The 18,617-nt window shown below is 32.6% G+C and overlaps 2 protein-coding genes and 1 long non-coding RNA gene across 6 annotated transcripts; 2 read left to right on the top strand and 1 right to left on the bottom strand.

Moving 5' to 3' along the window:
* The first annotated feature begins 1,381 nt into the window (after nt 1-1,381).
* Nucleotides 1,382-5,419, top strand: LOC146934397 (U-box domain-containing protein 52-like). Its single transcript, XM_085706284.1, has 10 exons — nt 1,382-1,609; nt 1,703-1,821; nt 1,961-2,082; nt 2,270-2,484; nt 2,583-2,640; nt 2,856-3,165; nt 3,384-3,485; nt 3,604-4,002; nt 4,192-4,980; nt 5,079-5,419. The coding sequence occupies exons 1-10, from the start codon at nt 1,432-1,434 to the stop codon at nt 5,157-5,159; spliced, it is 2,373 nt and encodes a 790-aa protein (XP_085562410.1). The 5' UTR covers nt 1,382-1,431; the 3' UTR covers nt 5,160-5,419.
* A 422-nt stretch (nt 5,420-5,841) lies between these two features.
* On the bottom strand, nt 5,842-14,451 carry CAC2 (acetyl Co-enzyme a carboxylase biotin carboxylase subunit). Of its 4 annotated transcripts, none has more exons than XM_085706283.1 (17): nt 14,255-14,451; nt 14,099-14,163; nt 13,656-13,990; nt 13,364-13,505; nt 12,761-12,859; nt 12,591-12,647; nt 11,762-11,833; nt 11,197-11,286; nt 10,443-10,502; nt 9,701-9,886; nt 9,044-9,136; nt 8,896-8,977; nt 8,487-8,593; nt 7,326-7,401; nt 6,896-6,942; nt 6,720-6,782; nt 5,842-6,310 (listed from the first exon to the last, which is right to left on the bottom strand). In XM_085706283.1, the coding sequence occupies exons 2-17, from the start codon at nt 14,153-14,155 to the stop codon at nt 6,245-6,247; spliced, it is 1,632 nt and encodes a 543-aa protein (XP_085562409.1). In that variant the 5' UTR covers nt 14,156-14,163; nt 14,255-14,451; the 3' UTR covers nt 5,842-6,244. The 4 variants fall into 4 exon arrangements, with proteins under 4 accessions (XP_085562409.1, XP_085562408.1, XP_085562406.1 ...); XM_085706282.1 differs by having other exon boundaries at nt 14,251-14,451; XM_085706280.1 differs by having other exon boundaries at nt 8,896-9,136.
* Nucleotides 14,452-17,351: 2,900 nt separating this feature from the next.
* LOC146934399 (uncharacterized) lies at nt 17,352-18,057 on the top strand. Its single transcript, XR_015008460.1, has 3 exons — nt 17,352-17,483; nt 17,589-17,853; nt 17,931-18,057. It is a non-coding gene; the product is annotated as an uncharacterized LOC146934399 (long non-coding RNA).
* Nucleotides 18,058-18,617: the final 560 nt, after the last annotated feature.

Consider the following 18,617-nt stretch of genomic DNA (forward strand, 5'->3'; position numbering starts at 1 on the left):
AAGTTGATTTCCTAAACTGTTATTACTTTTAAAACATTATTTTTATTGTTGTGACATCAAATGATTTTTTTTTTACGCAAACAAGTTTACCATTGGAAAACTACAGAAAGCTATAACACCCTAGTTCTCGTGGGTTCGATCTTTTTATACTGTTAGTTGAGAAAGTGTATTCTTGCACTAGTATGACTAATTAAAATACAAAGTGTTTTAAGAGCCACCAACTATGTAGTTTATTACTCTATCTAAAATTTTGTTCATAATACAAGAATTAGAAACATAAAATGAAACAACGATCCTCTAAAAATCGTTATGAAATACCATAGCCTATCACTAATATTTGGGGTGACAAATTAAACATGAAATTAATTAATCATTGTACAAAATAATTATTGAACATATAATGATAGGAGACTAATTATCAATGCCATTAGAACTTTCGCAAGAACACACAAACTAGATATAGATTACAAAAGTGCATATTCTTCATAGGAGGCTTCGTCACATAGTCATATACATCAGAAAATGATCTACAAAATCAAACAAAACAAAAATTTAAGTGTTGCAAGTTTGCAACACTCACTCTAATACTGTTTTTTAACACTCCCTCTTTCATCCAATATGTGTTGAAAATAAAAACAATGTCTAGTTGTAACAAAAAAATAGCCATGGTCAAAAACAAAATGTCTTTTTTTTTACAAAACAAAAACAATGTCCGGTTGTAACAAAAAAAACAACGATGGTCAAAATGAAAAAAATTGCAGAAGTCATTTTGAATAAAATATTTAGAAATGAACAAGTTATTTATGTCTATTTTTAATTTTTGAAGAAGGTTTTGAGATGTTTCAGATAACAAAAATTTAATCTATGAGAAGAAACACAGCAAGAGAAGTATTATGAAGAATGAAAGTAGTGTATTATTCCTTATGGAATCAGTAGTTACACAACTATTCATAGCTAGCTGAGCCTGTACAATACCATACAATAGGTAGGCAACAACATATAAGAAGAAAATAGAAGCTACACTATGTTACTTGGAGTCTTAGCTATCCTCTATATTATTATGATGTAATAAGAAGTAGTATATTTTTGTTAGCTAATTATGGGTGGCGTCAATATTAACCTTCCTATATTATAGCAATATGTGTCATTATGTTATGGAACATTACAATATAGTACGCATGATTGTTCACTAACTATAGAAAATATTAACAAAATTCTAACTTGGAGTTACAAAATACTTCTTAAAATAGTTACGACCAGGTATTAGTTATATGTTTCTACACTTAAATTTGTTGTCAAAACATTCTGTCTCTAGATAGTACACTAAAAAAAACACAATAAAATATAAATTGCTTCTAGTTGATTTTACAAATTCATTCATAAAATCAATAGGGGTTTCATCAATATTGAGAAAGTAAATTGATTAGCATAATGTCAAGGTCTATTCAAGAGAAGAAGCTAGGTGCAGGACGTGTTGTGGCAGTGGCAATTGAGAACAACAAAACAAGTCAATATGCAGCTAAATGGGCTGTTGATAATCTTCTTCCTAAAGATCAACATCTCTTGTTAGTCCATGTTAGACAAAAAGCTTCTTCCATTCCTACAACAAGTAATTATTATTCTTCTTCATTCAAGGCCTAAATATTTTTCATATTTAACAAACCATGCACACGTTAATTACTTCAATGATTCATTAATGCAGCTGGAAGCCATGTATCTGTTGATGCCAATGATGATGTAGGCAGAGCATATATGCGACAAATGGACAACGAATCTAAGGAGCTTTTCAGTTCCTTTCGTGTCTTCTGCAATAGAAAGAATGTAAGTTCTAACACATAATGTGCTCTTGACTTTTCTAGGGATTGCTATCTGGCTCTCGTCCACAAATATCCTAGATTCACCCAAAAAAATCAGAAAACTAACGATTAAATGTCTCATTTTTTTTCTTTAAATATGATAGATACTATGCAAGGAAGTTTTATTGGAGGACATGGATGTATCTAAGGCAATCATAGAAGGTATTAGAGAATATTCCATTGAACTTTTGGTTCTTGGGGCACCATCAAGAAGTGGTCTTGTGAGGTAATTATTCATTCCGCACTTCTTACCAAATATTAGTCCAACCAACTATGAGAAATAGAATAAAAAACATGCATGATCATCACAAGAAAACATTAGTTTGAGCAAAAAATGAAGATATTTTGAACCATTTTTTATTGTGTCGGAACATAACATATTCCATTTTTTGATGAATTTTAATGCATGACAGAAGATTTAGGACAAGTGATGTTCCTAGCCTTGTGTCTAAAGGGGCGCCTGAGTTCTGCACCGTGTACATTATTTCCAAAGGAAAAATCCAATCTGTAAAAACTGCTACTGCTCCATTAGCTCCTAAAGCCATGCCCCGTAATAATGCATTGCAGCCACAACAAAGTCCTGATAGAATCGATGTACAACAACTAATGCGAAACCACCCACTACGACGTATGTTGATAATCTTAATCTAATTTTTGTTATGTCATTTTTATTTTTTAGTAATGTTGCTCATAAAGTATTATTTGTATGTGCCTATTACATCACAGCCTCAAATGAGAAACCAATATACCTTTCACGCCGTTCAGTCGACAAAGATGAAATCATGTAAGCAACTTATGAATTCTTAATTGGAATTATATAAATAAAGCTAATGAAACAATGATAACATTCTTAGCATGTGTTAAGTAGACAAAAAAAAATACTTTAAGCTGTAGTATAATATGCATCATTGGTATGCATAATTGTATATGAATGTTAATAATAATAGAAGTCAACGTGAGAAATGGTTTCTGAGAATACTAACTTCATTTTATGGACAGATCACCATTCACAAAAGGTGCAAGACCAACACACAGATCGTATGAGTCATCAATCTCTGACTCGGACATCTCATTCGTCAGCAGTGGAAGGCCAAGCATTGATAGGATGTTCCCTTCATTGTATGAAGAAATGGACTCTGGAAATGGAATCACCCCTCGAATTTCAGGAAGCTCGGATTATGATCTTAGAAGCTTCGGTTCGTTGTACTCAGGTGCTAAGTCAATCGATCACAATGATTATTCATTCACTTCACAAGACAGCGGTCGTAGTGGGATGTCCATGTCATCACAATCAAGGATATCATACTCGGTAAGCTTATTAGAACTCTATGTTATATGTATATAATTAACAAGGTGAAGATGACCTAATATGCCTTAATCTGGTTAACATGACAAGCATGCCATGGACTTGTGATTTAAGTATAAAGTATGTAGTAGAAAGGTGTCTTAAAAAACCACGTATAGTATTTCTTTTGTCTTATGGGTTTAGGATGAAAGATTTGATAAATGTTTGTTTTGAAATTGTAGGACGAAGTGGAAGCTGAAATGATGAGGTTGAGGTTAGAGTTGAAGCAAACAATGGAAATGTATAGTACAGCTTGTAAGGAAGCACTAACAGCTAAAGAAAAGGTGTTTTTGCAGATTTTAATTCAGTTCAAATATATTACTGAATAAACTAACAAAACACATAACTAAATAACTAAAATAGTGACCGTCATTAAACTAACAAAACATCATTCTCCTACAGGCACTAGAACTTCAACGTTGGAAATTGGACGAACAAAGGAAGTTGGAAGTAGCTGAGAAAGAGAGAGCAAAATCTAAAGCTGCTATGGAGGCAGCAGAAGCATCACGAAAAATTGCAGAGTTGGAAGCACAAAAAAGAATGAGTGTAGAAATGAAATCTAACTCTGATTCTGATCAGAGAAAAAGGACAATAGGAGACAGTGTATTAAATAGTCCTGCAAGGTATAGAAGATACAGTATTGAAGAAATAGAAGAAGCAACAAATTACTTTTCCAACTCATTGAAGATTGGTGAAGGAGGTTATGGACCAGTCTATAGGGCCGAACTAGATCACACCGCAGTTGCTATAAAAGTGTTAAAACCTGATGCGGCTCAAGGACGCTCACAGTTTCAACAGGAGGTACTGATATTTTAAAATGACATAATATACGACAAAAATATTTTAAACGAGACGCCTAATAAGTGACAGATGGAGTATAATTAAATCACCAAAATCATTTGAGCCTTGATGTAACTAGTGGAATAATATATAGTTGAATATTATTGATTTAATTAATCAATTAGGTTTTTTGGTATTTGATTCATGCAGGTTGAAGTGTTGAGTAGCATAAGGCATCCACACATGGTTCTCCTCCTTGGAGCATGTCCGGAGTTTGGTTGCCTAGTGTATGAGCACATGACCAATGGAAGCTTGGATGATTGCCTATTCAGGAGAAATAATAGTAAATTACCAGTTCTACCATGGCAGCTAAGATTTCGAATTGCTGCGGAGATTGCAACCGGTCTCCTTTTCCTTCACCAGACAAAACCTGAACCATTGGTGCACCGTGACTTGAAACCTGGAAATATTTTGCTCGACCGGAACTATGTGAGCAAAATCAGTGATGTAGGGCTGGCAAGGCTTGTCCCTCCCTCAGTTGCAGACACCGTGACACAATATCGCATGACAGCAACCGCTGGAACTTTCTGTTACATTGATCCGGAGTACCAACAGACGGGCATGCTTGGAACCAAGTCTGACATTTACTCACTTGGGATCATGCTTCTACAAATGATAACAGCGAAGCCACCAATGGGTTTGAGTCACCATGTTGCAAGATCTATTGAGAAAGGTACTTTTGATGAGATGCTTGATCCTGCCGTTGAGGATTGGCCAATTGAACAGGCTATGCATTTTGCCAAGCTTGCTATTCAGTGTGCAGAAATGAGAAGAAAAGACAGACCTGATCTTGGCAAAGTTATTTTGCCTGAGCTCAACAAACTCAGAGATTTTGCTGATGAAAACATGCCTATGATGATGGTGATGTTTGGTGGTGGTGCAGGATTCGCTCAAAGAAATAACAATTACTCGCGATCAAGATTGTCCTCATCAATTCAAGTAAGTCACACTCACACCTTTCATAAAACATGTTTTGTTCTACATATATTATACTCTTATATCATATTATCATAATCATGTGTGTTTTTTTTATGTAGAACTCAATGAGTGAATCCCAGTCTATGTCATTGTCAGGATATGAAAGCCATTCAAGCTCATCATCAGTGGGGAAAATGTAAATTTTGTAATCCATAGTAAATATTAATGTTACTTCTACCTTTGTTTTCAACAAAGCGATGCATAAAATGTGTTTCAAGATGCTACACCAAAGCTGCATAGTCATGGCATTGCAACAAGCATCCACTTTAAAGTCGAGTTTTAGGTTAATTTGTGATTGAGAATACAACGTACATGAATGTAACTGTAACTATATATATGCAACCGTTCAATTGTATTTAGCAGTTTTTTTGTCATTGATGAATACAATAGGCTTGAAACTTATCTCGTATTCGTGCATATGCTAATGGTCAAATCTTTTAGACAAAACTAGCTGGTTATAGCAGAATGAACAAATAAACATACATATATTTCATTCCCTAAATTGCACAACACAATTTCCAAATCCTATTACTGATGCATAACCGGTTGTTTTGTTCGAACAAAAATATAGTACATTAAAATGCCAAGTTTAACACCAAAAGTGATTGGATTTAATTGGTTTGAATCTCTTGCAATTCTCCATGTGGATATAATAACGTCCTCTTAATTTTTTCTTCTCTTCATTTTCTTTTCATCAAATATTTTACTCTCAATTTCTTAGGAAGTCCAAAGAGAAGACAGATTACATACAATATCTGATTTTAGGTTGAAAACAAGAAATAAATATGGTGTATTAAAACAGTCATGCAAAAGTACGCAAGATTTACAACGAGAAAAGATCATTAAAATATATTTAAAATTTCACAAAAAGCTAGATTTAGTCTAGTGACAAATTGAAACATGCCTTAAATTCAACTTGCTAGATATGATGCAGTTTATTACTCTATCTAAATGTGTGTTCTTAGTATAAGAATTACAAAACATGAAATGAGACAACAATCATCTAAAATCATGGTGAAATCCCATAACCTAGCACTAATATTTGGGGTGATAAATTAAACATGAAATTAATTAATCATTTTACAAAATAATTATTGAACGGATAATTATGGGAGACTAATTATCAAAATTTCATTAGAACTTTCTCAAGCACACGCGGACTACATATTGATTACAACAGTGCAAATTCTTTATAGGAGGTGTCATCAGATAGTCATAATATCCATCAGGCAGTCGAGCCAGCTGGTTCTGTCACCACCTTGTTAACTAATACCATCTTCTGTTGTGGGGGCTGCATTTGACACGAACAAAAAATAATTTACAAAATCAAACAAAACAAAAATAGAAGTGTTGCAAGTCTGCAACAATCGCTCTAATACTCTTTTTCAACACTACCCCTTTCATTGGATGAAATTTAAGTGGATCCCACAGCTACATGAATTTCAGCCAATAAGAGAAGAAGTGTTGAAAAGAGTGCTAGAATTTAAAAGCTTCCAAATATTCTCAAAACTTGAACAACCATTAGCCATGAAATAGTATTGAAAGATCACATATAATGGTTTTAAAGGCATGTTCGTGTGTGTTTTCCTATCAAGTGTTTTCCTATCAAAACATTTCCACAGCAGCACCAACAGGGAGATATAATTTTGAAAGCCATCGCTAGGGTACATAAATATATTCAGCACTATATTAGTTCTTACCACAGCCAACTCCTCCTCGTGCTTTGGAATAAAAGCAGTATCAACCTTGCCATTTTTGAAATCCTGTAATACAAGGATATTGCATACATTAGTTAATTTAATTATGAGTTATGATTGACATAAAATACTATTAAAGGATACAAGTCAGCAAAAAATTACATAAAAGATGCACCTACCTCTATGTCAAGGATAAGTTTATGATAATCAATTGTTGTAGGAACTCCTGTAACAAAATTGAAAGTGTTAGCGATATCATAGAAAGCTAAGAGTTTAAACCAAGGATCATTATCATCTGCAGTTCTTTTCAAAACAGAAGGATTTAAAACTGTAGACCCTTAAAACGTATATTATAGTAAACAAAATGGCAAAGATCTACTGATTTGAACCCTAAGATCAGAAAACTGCAACTCCTGCAATTTGCTTCAAACTGCAGAGAATTCAAGTCCTTAAACAAACTCCTTTGTTCTGTTTGCAAAGTGAATGAACAAGGTGCAAAGGAAAAGTATTTGACTTCCATCAATTTCCTGGCTTCTGGCATGCAATTGACTTACACCAAGTACAGATATCTAAAGGATTGTCACAATAACAAAATTCAGATTGCTTTACCTGTGATAATAGTGTCATCGAGTGCCCTTTTCATGCGTTCAATTGCTTTTTCTCTAGTCGGAGCCCATACAATCAGCTGCAAAAAGTACGCGAACTCAAGAAATGAGGAAGAGTTTCAGATTAAGAAAAACATTTATTGCATCTAAGTTCTTCTCACCATATCATATCTCAAGACACAAATATATATTAGATATTGTTTTAAATTATAAAGTGAACTGTGAAACACATGTGGAATATATTAGATCCTATTTATTAAATACATTGAATTGAACCCCTCAACTTTTTTCTCTTTTCATCCATCGATGATTTCCACTTGACTTGTGTAGGGCAACAAAGACATAAATTCAATGTTGTCATCACTCAGGAAATATTACAAGCCTAATATTTAAACGGGTAGTGACTCTTGATAGAAGTGGGAAACTTTAATTGAACAGCAGTTTTAGAAAATCAATACACATTGATGACAAATTTATTGTACTGCCTAATTTTCTTGATTTGTATGAAATAGTCCAATGAAGCTTTTATATTTAGAGACGGGACGGGTGAGTGTTGTACATTCCAAGAATACAAATTTCAATCAAATTAAAAACAGCGTCATACAAAATAAATAAAACATTGCCTTGTACAATCAGCTAATGTTAAAAGTCATAAGTGAAAATAGTTATCACCCTATTGGTATCGATATTTATACCTATCACTACGTAAATCCCAAAGCCCAACCACAAAGAGGCTGTGCGCACAAAAGTACACTATTTTTTTATAAATATATGTCTACGCGAGTTTTGTCTATGTGGCTCCGCAGGGTCAGGGAATCCTCAAGAATCAACCAAACCTTACAAAGGTACTTATCATATTACCCACCAATGAGGTATGCACATCGGTAACGGGATTTTAGCCCACATTCTTGCAAGAAACGAGTCAAATTCTTAGCTTCGGTACTGAACCAACATTCGCTGACAAACTTAAAAACTAATCGAGTAACAAAAGGATTAGTATATATTCGCATTAGATGTTGGTTTCATTAAACTGAATACATTCAGTAGATATATATACAGTTTATGCGTTTGCATTTCATGTGAAATATAAAGAGATGCACTATGTAGTATAGCAACTGAGATGCGGATGACAAGTAAATGTTACGAAGAGAACAGATTGGCACACCTTTCCAAGAAGAGAGTCATAGCTTGGAGGAACAACATAATCGGGATAAATATGGCTATCCATCCTGACAAATGGACCACCAGACGGCAAGTATGCTGTAATTCTACCTGTTGTTTGAAAGGAGAAAATTCCATAGATCAACAAAATTTCAATTTCAATTAAAACAAATGAAAACCATAAAATCCAAAACACTTGGCAAACCATTTTCAAATGAGGAAAAGAAGCTCATTGATAAAAACTACCCAATGTATATATGTAATCTTCTATTTTTTGGTGAATTGTTTATATGTAATCTATTGTGCATTAGGTAAATGTTACAGCCGAGGAAGCTGGTGTTAGAATGAAATTGTATTACAATTTATCTTTTAACACATTTATACAGAAATACGCCTCTGATACATCAAGATACCTGGCCCTGGTCTAAATCCCTTAAAAGCATCTTCTGCATTGATACGGCATTCAATGGAATGTCCTCTGAGTACAATATCCTCCTGTAGGAAAAACAATGATAAGAGAAAGATTCTAAAAAATTGCAAGTAAAATATCTCTTTTAGTACCTGTTTGTATCGAAGCTTTTCTCCCATAGCTACACGAATTTGCTCTTCTATCAAATCAACTGAGGAAATCATTTCTGTCACGGGATGTTCAACCTGATCTCAACCAATACCCCCACCCACAAAAACAAAAGAATTAATTACCGAAACTAATCAGCACACCTCACAAAAAATTGAACATGTGGCATTTTCTATCAAAAGTTCTTGTCTAGGGTATCTTATTAGACAAACATAAAGATGGTAATGGATGAGATGAAGGTAAGATATTACTGTACTAGAATATCCATGCTCATAAATCAACAATTTAGAAAATGACATGTCCCCTCATACCTATACATGATGAGCTCTTATTAACCCAGCCCCATACCAATTACCTGCACATTAATTGAAAGGACCATGCTCTCTCTTTACTGTGTTTTTTTAAAACAAATACGTTACGTTACCGCTAATGTTAATCAAATTCAATTGTTAGTAGGTATAGGGTAGGTCGGGTACTTTAGTACTTAAATCTGCACTAACATCCACATATTTTTGTGATTTAACAAACTTGGGCCCGAGTACAAATCCATTCGATAAGAAAAAATCATATGCACAGCAGAACCTATTAGGTTCAAGTACATTTATCATCCCTAGACAAGTATATTAGAAATCGGTTTCAACCTGGATACGAGTGTTCATCTCCATGAAGTAAAAAGAACCCCTTTCATCCAAAAGGAACTCAACCGTTCCAACACCTATGTAACCGATAGATGCGGCAGCCTGAACTGCTGCATCTCCCATTGCCTTCCGTAACTCTGGGGTCAATGCAGGAGACGGTGCTTCTTCGAGCAGTTTCTGATTACGCCTCTGCATAAAAATCGCAGTCAATATGAATAATTACTTCAGGTGAGATCTCTTGAAATATCATTACATAATGGGAAAGTAAATCAGCACAACTTTTGATATTCTCTAAACTTGTTTCATAAAATTGAAACCATATGATAAACCAAGTTCAAGGTCTTTTAATTGTATTTAACATAGTTAATCCTCCAGCAATATCAGCATTAGTTACACACTTGTGAAATTCCACAGGGAACAAAACAAAACAGAAACTTTAAAATAATCAGTATGATGACAATGTAATCATTTCAGTTAGGGCCAAAACATTACTTTAATCTTTTGCAATAAGAATTATTAAAAAATTTACACTCCAGTCAGAAAAGCATCTCATATGTATTAAATAGTATATTTAATTTTTTATCTTGAATTCACTAAGGTGGGAAATTTCATGTATATAGAACACAGTTTTCATAAATGTCATTTGTGCAAAATGAGTACTAGTACACATAATGCAAACTGCTATTTAGAAAGACTAAGTGCTGATACAGAAAGATAAGAGATTGAGGATACTAGTTCAAAGGACCTGGATACTGCAATCACGTTCTCCAAAGTGAACAACATTACCATATTTATCTGCAAGAACCTGCAAGCCATAAAAACATAAATCGATGAATTAGACACAATATTATCATTTATAAATGCACGCGACCATTAAAGCTCACGGAATTATAAAGTGGTCAGGAATTTTTTATGTTTGAAAATACTCCCTCCATTCCTTATTACTTGCACTTTTATAGAAAACCTTTGCTCTTATCTACTTGTCGTCTCAAAGTTCAAGCAACATTGATTATTGTTTTGTCAACAGCACCCTTAAGTATTTATTACAGTAGAGAAATAGGTGAAATGAGATGATAAATAATTAATGGTATTATAGGGAAAAAAACAAATAATTCAATCAAAAGTAACAACACTTATTAGTTTTCTTGGTATGTGTAGATAACTCTAAAAGGACAACTAAGAACGAACAGAGGGAGTATATCTTTTTCGTTATTGAATACATTTAGTTAACAAAATTAAATGATGCAATCAACGAGCACAGTTGAAATTCTATTTCAGGGCTTCCAAGGTAGACAGACAGGACATTCACATTTGATGAAAGCAACCAATTATTGCATTGATGAGAAGTTTGAGGTTGTCTTTTTGAACAATCCTACCTTGAATGTTTCCTTTGGATCCACAATCTCTATAGATATAATTCCCCCGAGGATTCATGTGATCCCCAGGTTACAGTGAAATTGCAGATTTCAGAAGGGAATAGGGCTACAGTCAAACATTACCTGGAATTCAATGTGCCTTGGGTTTTGAATGTACTTCTCCAAATAAACCCCATCATTTCCAAATGCAGCAGCTGCCTCACTCTTAGCTTGCTGTAAAGAAATCAAATTGAAAACATTTACCAAAAAAGCACACACACACACACATATTCCTCATCAATGGGATAAACTCTAGAACTATTTACAATGACAATAACACCATCCCTTCAATCAGAATCAATTGTGAAGGTCTGGCCCTAAAATTTCTTCTGCTACAGATATGTATTCATCGCATAGCAATTATTGTTGCATTGAAACCGCAAGAAACCTTCTTCTACCTGTTGGCCCCAAGTAAATCAATAAAAAAAAAACTCGGGGCATAACCATTTCTTGCTTCCTTAAGTTTTTTGCTTAAATCTGATTATAGGTAGATTTGACAACTATGGCTTCTATATTAATATTAATTTGAGTTCAGGTTACCCTTTTTATCGTTTGCATATGGCTATTCCATTTGATTTTAAACAGATAAATAAAAAACTGCAATATAATACAGACTATGGAACAAAATCTACCACACAGCAACAAATACCTGTAATAATTTCACAAACTCTTTAGGTTCTTTAGCAAGACGCATGCCACGTCCTCCACCACCTGCGGTTGCCTGAGAAACACCATATGTTTGTCAGTCCACATAAATTGGCAAAGGGAAACTTTGCACATGAACATTACATGGCCCATTCAACTGGTTTAAGTAAGCAGCCAAACATATCGTGAAAGACTGTATTAGAAACTAATGCATATTCCCCAGCCCTGATAAAAATAAAAAAATAACCACTGACTCAAGGATTAATCCCATAATTGGCCTAAGCCGTGGGGATACCTTTGGGCACCTACTGGTGTCAAAGTTCCTATTACGGTGGGTTAGCAAAAAAAAAAAAAAAGAAAGAAAGAAAGAAACGAATGCACATATGAATCATAAGACTATAATAGAAACCAATACATATTTTTTTAAATGTATCACAAACATAATAACATAATTATGGTAGTAAGTTGAGTAGCCTGCAATAGAACAAAAACCTCCAGTTCCAAATGATAAAAACATTTCAAGGGTCATACATCACTTATATGTCCACAAGAAATTTAAAATTTTCAATATAAAAATTTATTTTCAAATAAGATTCATCATCCCAAGTATATTTCTACCGATTAAGGGACAGAAAAACAAAAATGTAGTAAGTTGTGCTTTGGAGGACGCACACAGACACGAGTATATACATTATTGGATTTAAGAGTACATAATGTAAGCATGATCAAATGTCAACCAGAAAAATTGGAATTCAGTTCAAATGGGCACAAGGGAAACCAATTAACCAAAAATGCAGTAAGCTGTGCAGATACAGAACTATAAGCCAATCTACCTTGATCATCACAGGGAAACCAATCTCGTGTGCCAGTCTGATAGCTTCTTCAGTGGTCTGTCAAATAATGAATTCTTATAAGTAAATTGATGTCATGGAATCTGAAAGTTACTTCAGAATTTTTATTGATCATCTGATGCTATCAATACTACCAGTGTCTAATATTATACCTGCAAAAGCCCCTCACTTCCTGGAACAGTAGGAACATTTGCTTTCTTCATTGTTTCTCTTGCAGTTGCTTTGTCACCCATAACCCGAATACTGTCAGGCTGAAAGGTTTGGCTAAATTTTCAGTTTTACCAGATAATTTGAAGGGGAAATATTTGAGAACTTTATGAACAAAACAAGCATAACAGCAGAAAATCAAACATAACTTTGCAAGTTCGTTTTCTGCATACGTGTTAACAATACTATCATTTTAGTCATGCCACACTCCAACAAAACTTTCTTACCAGCTAGTAGCTAGAAATTTTTGTTTTCTGCAATCATCGAGGATAAACAGAAATCCCCATCATACAATAACACCATGTTTATAAACTAATATCATTTTGATGCATTGATGGCTTACAGACTGGAAGTGGAATTCATGTAGTTCAAGCTAGTTTTAAGATTTAATAGAGAATAGTTTGAATAAGTCTCGTTCAATCAAAAATTTGAAAGTGAATGTCATATTATAAACTCAAAACGTAAATCCCTTAACTAAAGTAGTCACAAGAAATAAACCAAAGAAATGCAGTATTGTACAAGATGCAGAGTCTAGTCCTTCCACTCACGTTAGGTCCAATAAAATTGACTCCATGATCTCTACACATTTCAACAAACACAGCATTCTCAGCAAGAAAACCATATCCAGGATGCAACATGGTACATTGGCGGCTGGTAGCAGCAGCCAGAACATTTGGAATCACTAAATACCTGCACAGAGAAAAAAAGAAAAAGAAACACATTCTAATTACAAAAATGCACTTGATTTTTGCAGTTTAATATTAACCATGACTTATAAAACAGTGACACTGGATACGACGCTGACACGGCTTGAATTAATGGAGTTAGTATAGTACGTACGATTGGCTACTGGGAGCTTCACCAATACAAACAGATTCATCAGCCAATTTAACATGAAGAGCATCTTTATCAATGGTGGAATAAACAGCAACACAAGGAATCCCCAATTCATGAGCAGTACGAATAACACGAACAGCAATCTCGCCTCGATTGGCAACCAAAATCTTGTCAAGACGACAAGTAGCACGAAGAGCACCGCAATGACGCGCTTGGCGTTGTTTACAAGGTTGAGTAGTTTGCCTCGGAAACTTCACCTTATTGGTTCCGGTCAAGAAAGTGCACTGAAAATGTGAATTCTTGTTGAATCCTCCTCCTCCTCTCGCCGCAAATAAACCCTTGGATCAATCAGATTCAGAAATGAAATCAATTAATTAATTAATTAATTAATGGAATGATAATTGAGAATGATGAATTAATAGATAGATGAAGTAATTGTGAGTTACTGTGACGGTGGATGGTGAGGTGGGAGATTTGCATGCTGCGGACATTGTTGCCTCCATAATTGTTTCTGTAATTTAACAGAGATAGTGAATGTGATGGAAAATAAACAGAGAATGATGAATGATATAGTAAGTGAGTAGTTGAAGTTTTATACCTACCAATACCAATAGGATATTGAATGAGAATGAAAATGAAAATGTGTTGGAATGGAATGGGGGTTTTTGAAGTGTGATTTAGTTATTAGTAATAGTATATTGGTGTCGATGGAAACGAGGGTGAGGGCGAGACTGTGTCTATGCTATGCTGAGTTGAAAGCTCCGTCCAAATCTAAATCTAACAACAACAATATTGTTGTGCTGTAATAATGGACCCTGCCCCTCCTCTTGGAACCTCAGCAACTTAGCCCTTATTTCCTTTTAATCTCAGCCGTCTATCTATCTATATACTATTTATTAAATTTGATGCCATATAATTTTCCATTTTTGGTAATTTTCAAATTCATGGTTATGGGTGAGTGCCACCTCACCATGCCGTGTGAATTTCCATTTTTGCCCCTCTCCATTTTTTTAAATTATTTTCTAATTTTTATATTTTTAATAACTTTTAACTATTTTTCAACTTCTCTATATTTTTAAGGAGAAGTTAGGTCAAATACAATATCAATTAAGTACTTACTAAAAAAATTACTTTTTTTTTAATACATAAAATTGAATGGAATGAGTTTTGGCCAAAAGTTGTTGGATGTTACTTTAAAAAACTACTTCTCGACCATTTATTTCACAAACACCTCTTTTCAACCCACGTTGGGAACCTTTTCTTTTATTTTTTAATATTATATTTCAATATGTTTTTTCTTCCATTTAACTTTATTTTATTTTATTTTTTTGAATTGTTCCATTTAATTTTTTAAGGAGATTCCATTTAATTTCAATATCGTTTAATTATCACAACCTCGCAAATATTTTTATTCATGCTGTCATTTAATAATACCAAATATTTTTATTTCCTTTCTTCAACCTCGCGAATATATACACAACACATTAACGTTAGAGTAATATTTTTTGTTCGTCTATCTGTTTTTTTTACGCTAATGCATATGATTTTTTTCAGTGTTGCTTGGTTGATTGCTACCTCACCAATTTTTTTAACAATTTGTCAATTTTTATATTTTTAAAAACTTTTAACTAATTTCCAATTTTTTTTATTTTTAACTATTTTTCAATTTTTTCTCCCAAATACTGTTGCTTTTAGACTGCCGTTATGGAAGATTAAGATACCGTTTGACCTGGTTTTTTTCAATTTCTCTACATTTTTAAGGAGAAGTTGGACCTAATACAATATCAATTAAGTATTTATTAGAAAAGGTACTTTTTTTAATGCATAAAATAGAATGGAATGAGTTTTGGTCAAAAGTTGTTGAATGGTACTTCGAAAAACTACTTCTCGACAATTCATTTCACAAACTTCTCTCTTCAATTCACGTTGAGAACCTTTTCTATTATTTTTTAATATTATATTTCAATATGTTTTTTTCTTCCGTTTAATTTTTTTTAACCGTTCCATTTAATTTTTTTTAAGAAGGTCCCATTTAATTTTATTACCTTTTTTTTCAAAGGAATTTTATTATATTTTTATCACGTTGTCATTTAATGATACCAAATATTTTTATTTTCTATCTTCAACGTCGCAAATATACAAACACATATTAGCGTTTAGAGCAATACTTTATGTGTGTCTATTTTTTTGTTACGCTAATGCGTATAATTTTTTTGGCGTTGTATAATGCGTATGATTATTTTTATAAAATTATGATTTTAATTAAAAGTAAAATTTTAGAAGTCTTTTCTTCAAAAAAGGTATAGATGCCTAAGAAAAATTATACTTATATATATATATATATATATATATATATATATATATATATATATATATATATATTGCACCTTTATATCATAACAAACTATGCATATCTTTTTCTTATTTAAAAAAAACTAAACATATCTGTTTCCATGACACCAACAATGTAACAAATATAATATCATATAATATAAATTCTTATCTTTTTGAAAGACACCAAAAATATGGTATTCTTATAACGAAATTTGTTATAGAGTATAATTGAAATAGAAAAAACAACTATTTTGATATTATTTATGTTATTATTTCAGGCTCCATAAATTGTTTCTCCTTTTCAAATATTTAACAAGTCATTTATATATATATATATATATATATATATGATGATACAAATTTGTTTTTATGTTACACAAAATAAATGTTATTGAGTAAATATAGTATTTGTAAAAAAAATATATCTTTTATTTTTTAACATTTTTAGCGTTCAGAAAATATTTTAAACATTTTTTTATTTATTATGTTAATTCATAATAAATTCAAAGTTTTGTCCTCGTGAGCTTAGCTCAGTTGATGGGAACAATGCATAAATATATGCCAAGTCCAGGGTTCGAACCCCGGACACCATAAAAAAAAATCAAAGTTTGTACAATATTTTGCCAAACATTTAACTTAACAATAACTTTAAAACTAAAAAACAAAGAAACCAAACAACTTTAACTTCTTTATTAAAGGCTTGTATTTTAACTTTGTTTTGAAGTAACTTTCAGACCATAAAAAACCTTGGTCAAACGATATCTAAGTTCAGCTCATATGAGGTCATTTTCTTCCTTTTTTCATGGTTCTGAGACCATGCATGACTTAAGTTGACTGATTTTATGGCTTGAGGGGTTCATTTTTCGACACTGTTTTAGTTTTTGCTTCATCATAGGTGGTTTTCTTCCTTTTTTCACGATTCTGCATTTTAAGGGTTTTTTTTTCTTTTTTTTTTAATTGTTAGTGGATTATGTATCATAAATTGTTATGTTGCATGACTGTAGAAAATTCTTCCTTTGTTATGTGGAGTATAGTAGAGGTCATGATGATTGAATTTTAGCTCATGGTAATGTTTTGACACAGTTGTTATTTTAGCTTCTGGTACTGTAGTTGAAAAAAATTGATGCATGTGGGTTATTTTAATTTTTGTGAGTAATATTAAAGTTGTAACATTTTTCATATTTGGTTTATTCTTTCCTATTATATCATTGAGCCGTACGAAAGTTGATTGATGTAAATTTGTTTTGGTCATATCATTGAGGTCCATAAAGTTGATGATACAGAAATTTGTGAATTTAATGAACAAAGGGAATAAAATTAAATGATGTATTGTTGTATTTCTATATATGGCTTTCAATGTCAAAGGATTATGACTACATTAAGGATCTCAAAAATGATTTGGACATTTGGAAAATAGGATTTGGAGTGCTGGATTCTTGGATTGTGACTGGTAGTAATGAGAATCAACATATGAAACTCATTATTTGTGATGCAAAGGTTAGATGAGTTAGTTAAAATTCGTTGTAATTTCCTTTATGATTTATCAATGTTACTTATTAGTGTACATTTTGATTTATTTATATTTTTTGGTTTCTTTCTCAGATTTAGGGTGATCGAGTTCATGTAATAACTCGATATAGAGAATTGGAGCATTGGAAGACTTTGATCGAGGAAAAAAAGACTTATGCTTTGTACAATTGTCAAGTGTTTGATAATGACATTGCATTTAATCCCTTTAAGGTTGTTTTTGGTTCTGGAACAAAGGTGCAGAAGGATGACAAGTTAACTAACGTTCTTACTCATGAGTTTCGCTTTAAGCCATTTAAGGAAATTCAAGATGGAAAATTCAAAACTGACGTATTATATGGTATAGTCATGTGTTTAATTTATTTATGTGTTTTCTCCTATTATAATGTTCTTATAGATGTAATTTTTTTTTTTTAGGAAATCATCGGGTTTCTTCATGATATTGTCAAGACAACGTCAATTGGGACTGGAAAGAAACCGTGTACGAACATTGTGTTGAAAGATAAAATGTATTATTTTCTAATTTGTCAGCATTAGATGGTAGAATTTTGTATAAGTTTGATAATGACCTGAAAGATGTTTTTCCTTATGCAGTGGGAATATGGTTGATGTAACACTATGAGAAAAATACTTTGTAGCTTTATCATTTACCATCTATTTACCTTGAGTTCTTTGCTTCCATTTTGTAATCAATGACAACCCAAATATATGTAACAATTGGTCAGGTACGAGGCTGCTCATCAATATTTTGATAAAGATTTATAATGTTTGTGCAAAATTCATTAATTTGCTCATTTTTCCTTCGAAACAATTTTTTTACAAGATACGTTATCTCAACCCGTGCGAAGCACGGGTTTGTAACTAGTTTATTCAATGAAAAAAATACCTTCTTTCGATCCTATGATCAAAACGTAAATCCATTTCTTGATTTATACTACAATCCAACTGGGTTTTCATTAAAATAAAATCTAAGGTTAAATATCATTATTATATTTTTATAAATAAAGGGGTTGAAGGCTTCAGCCATAAAAAAGGCTATTAAATGAGTAGTAGAGAAGAGACCCTCTCAAGTCTTAACATCGTAAATGAAAAAGGATGATATGA

Source organism: Medicago sativa, chromosome 4, assembly GCF_051527215.1.
Source record: "Medicago sativa cultivar Bolivia chromosome 4, Bolivia_mono, whole genome shotgun sequence".
NCBI lineage: Eukaryota > Viridiplantae > Streptophyta > Magnoliopsida > Fabales > Fabaceae > Medicago > Medicago sativa.

Bases quoted from the DNA above. Each gene is read 5' to 3' on its own strand.
- LOC146934397 (XM_085706284.1), top strand. From the start codon at position 1,432: ATGTCAAGGTCTATTCAAGAGAAGAAGCTAGGTGCAGGACGTGTTGTG. The intron at 1,610-1,702 runs GTAATTATTATT...TCATTAATGCAG, and splicing joins TTCTTCCATTCCTACAACAA to CTGGAAGCCATGTATCTGTT. The intron at 1,822-1,960 runs GTAAGTTCTAAC...TAAATATGATAG, and splicing joins TCTTCTGCAATAGAAAGAAT to ATACTATGCAAGGAAGTTTT.
- CAC2 (XM_085706280.1), bottom strand. From the start codon at position 14,155: ATGGAGGCAACAATGTCCGCAGCATGCAAATCTCCCACCTCACCATCC. The intron at 13,506-13,655 runs GTACGTACTATA...TTCTCTGTGCAG, and splicing joins GAAGCTCCCAGTAGCCAATC to GTATTTAGTGATTCCAAATG. The intron at 6,783-6,895 runs GTAGGTGCATCT...CTTGTATTACAG, and splicing joins AACTTATCCTTGACATAGAG to GATTTCAAAAATGGCAAGGT.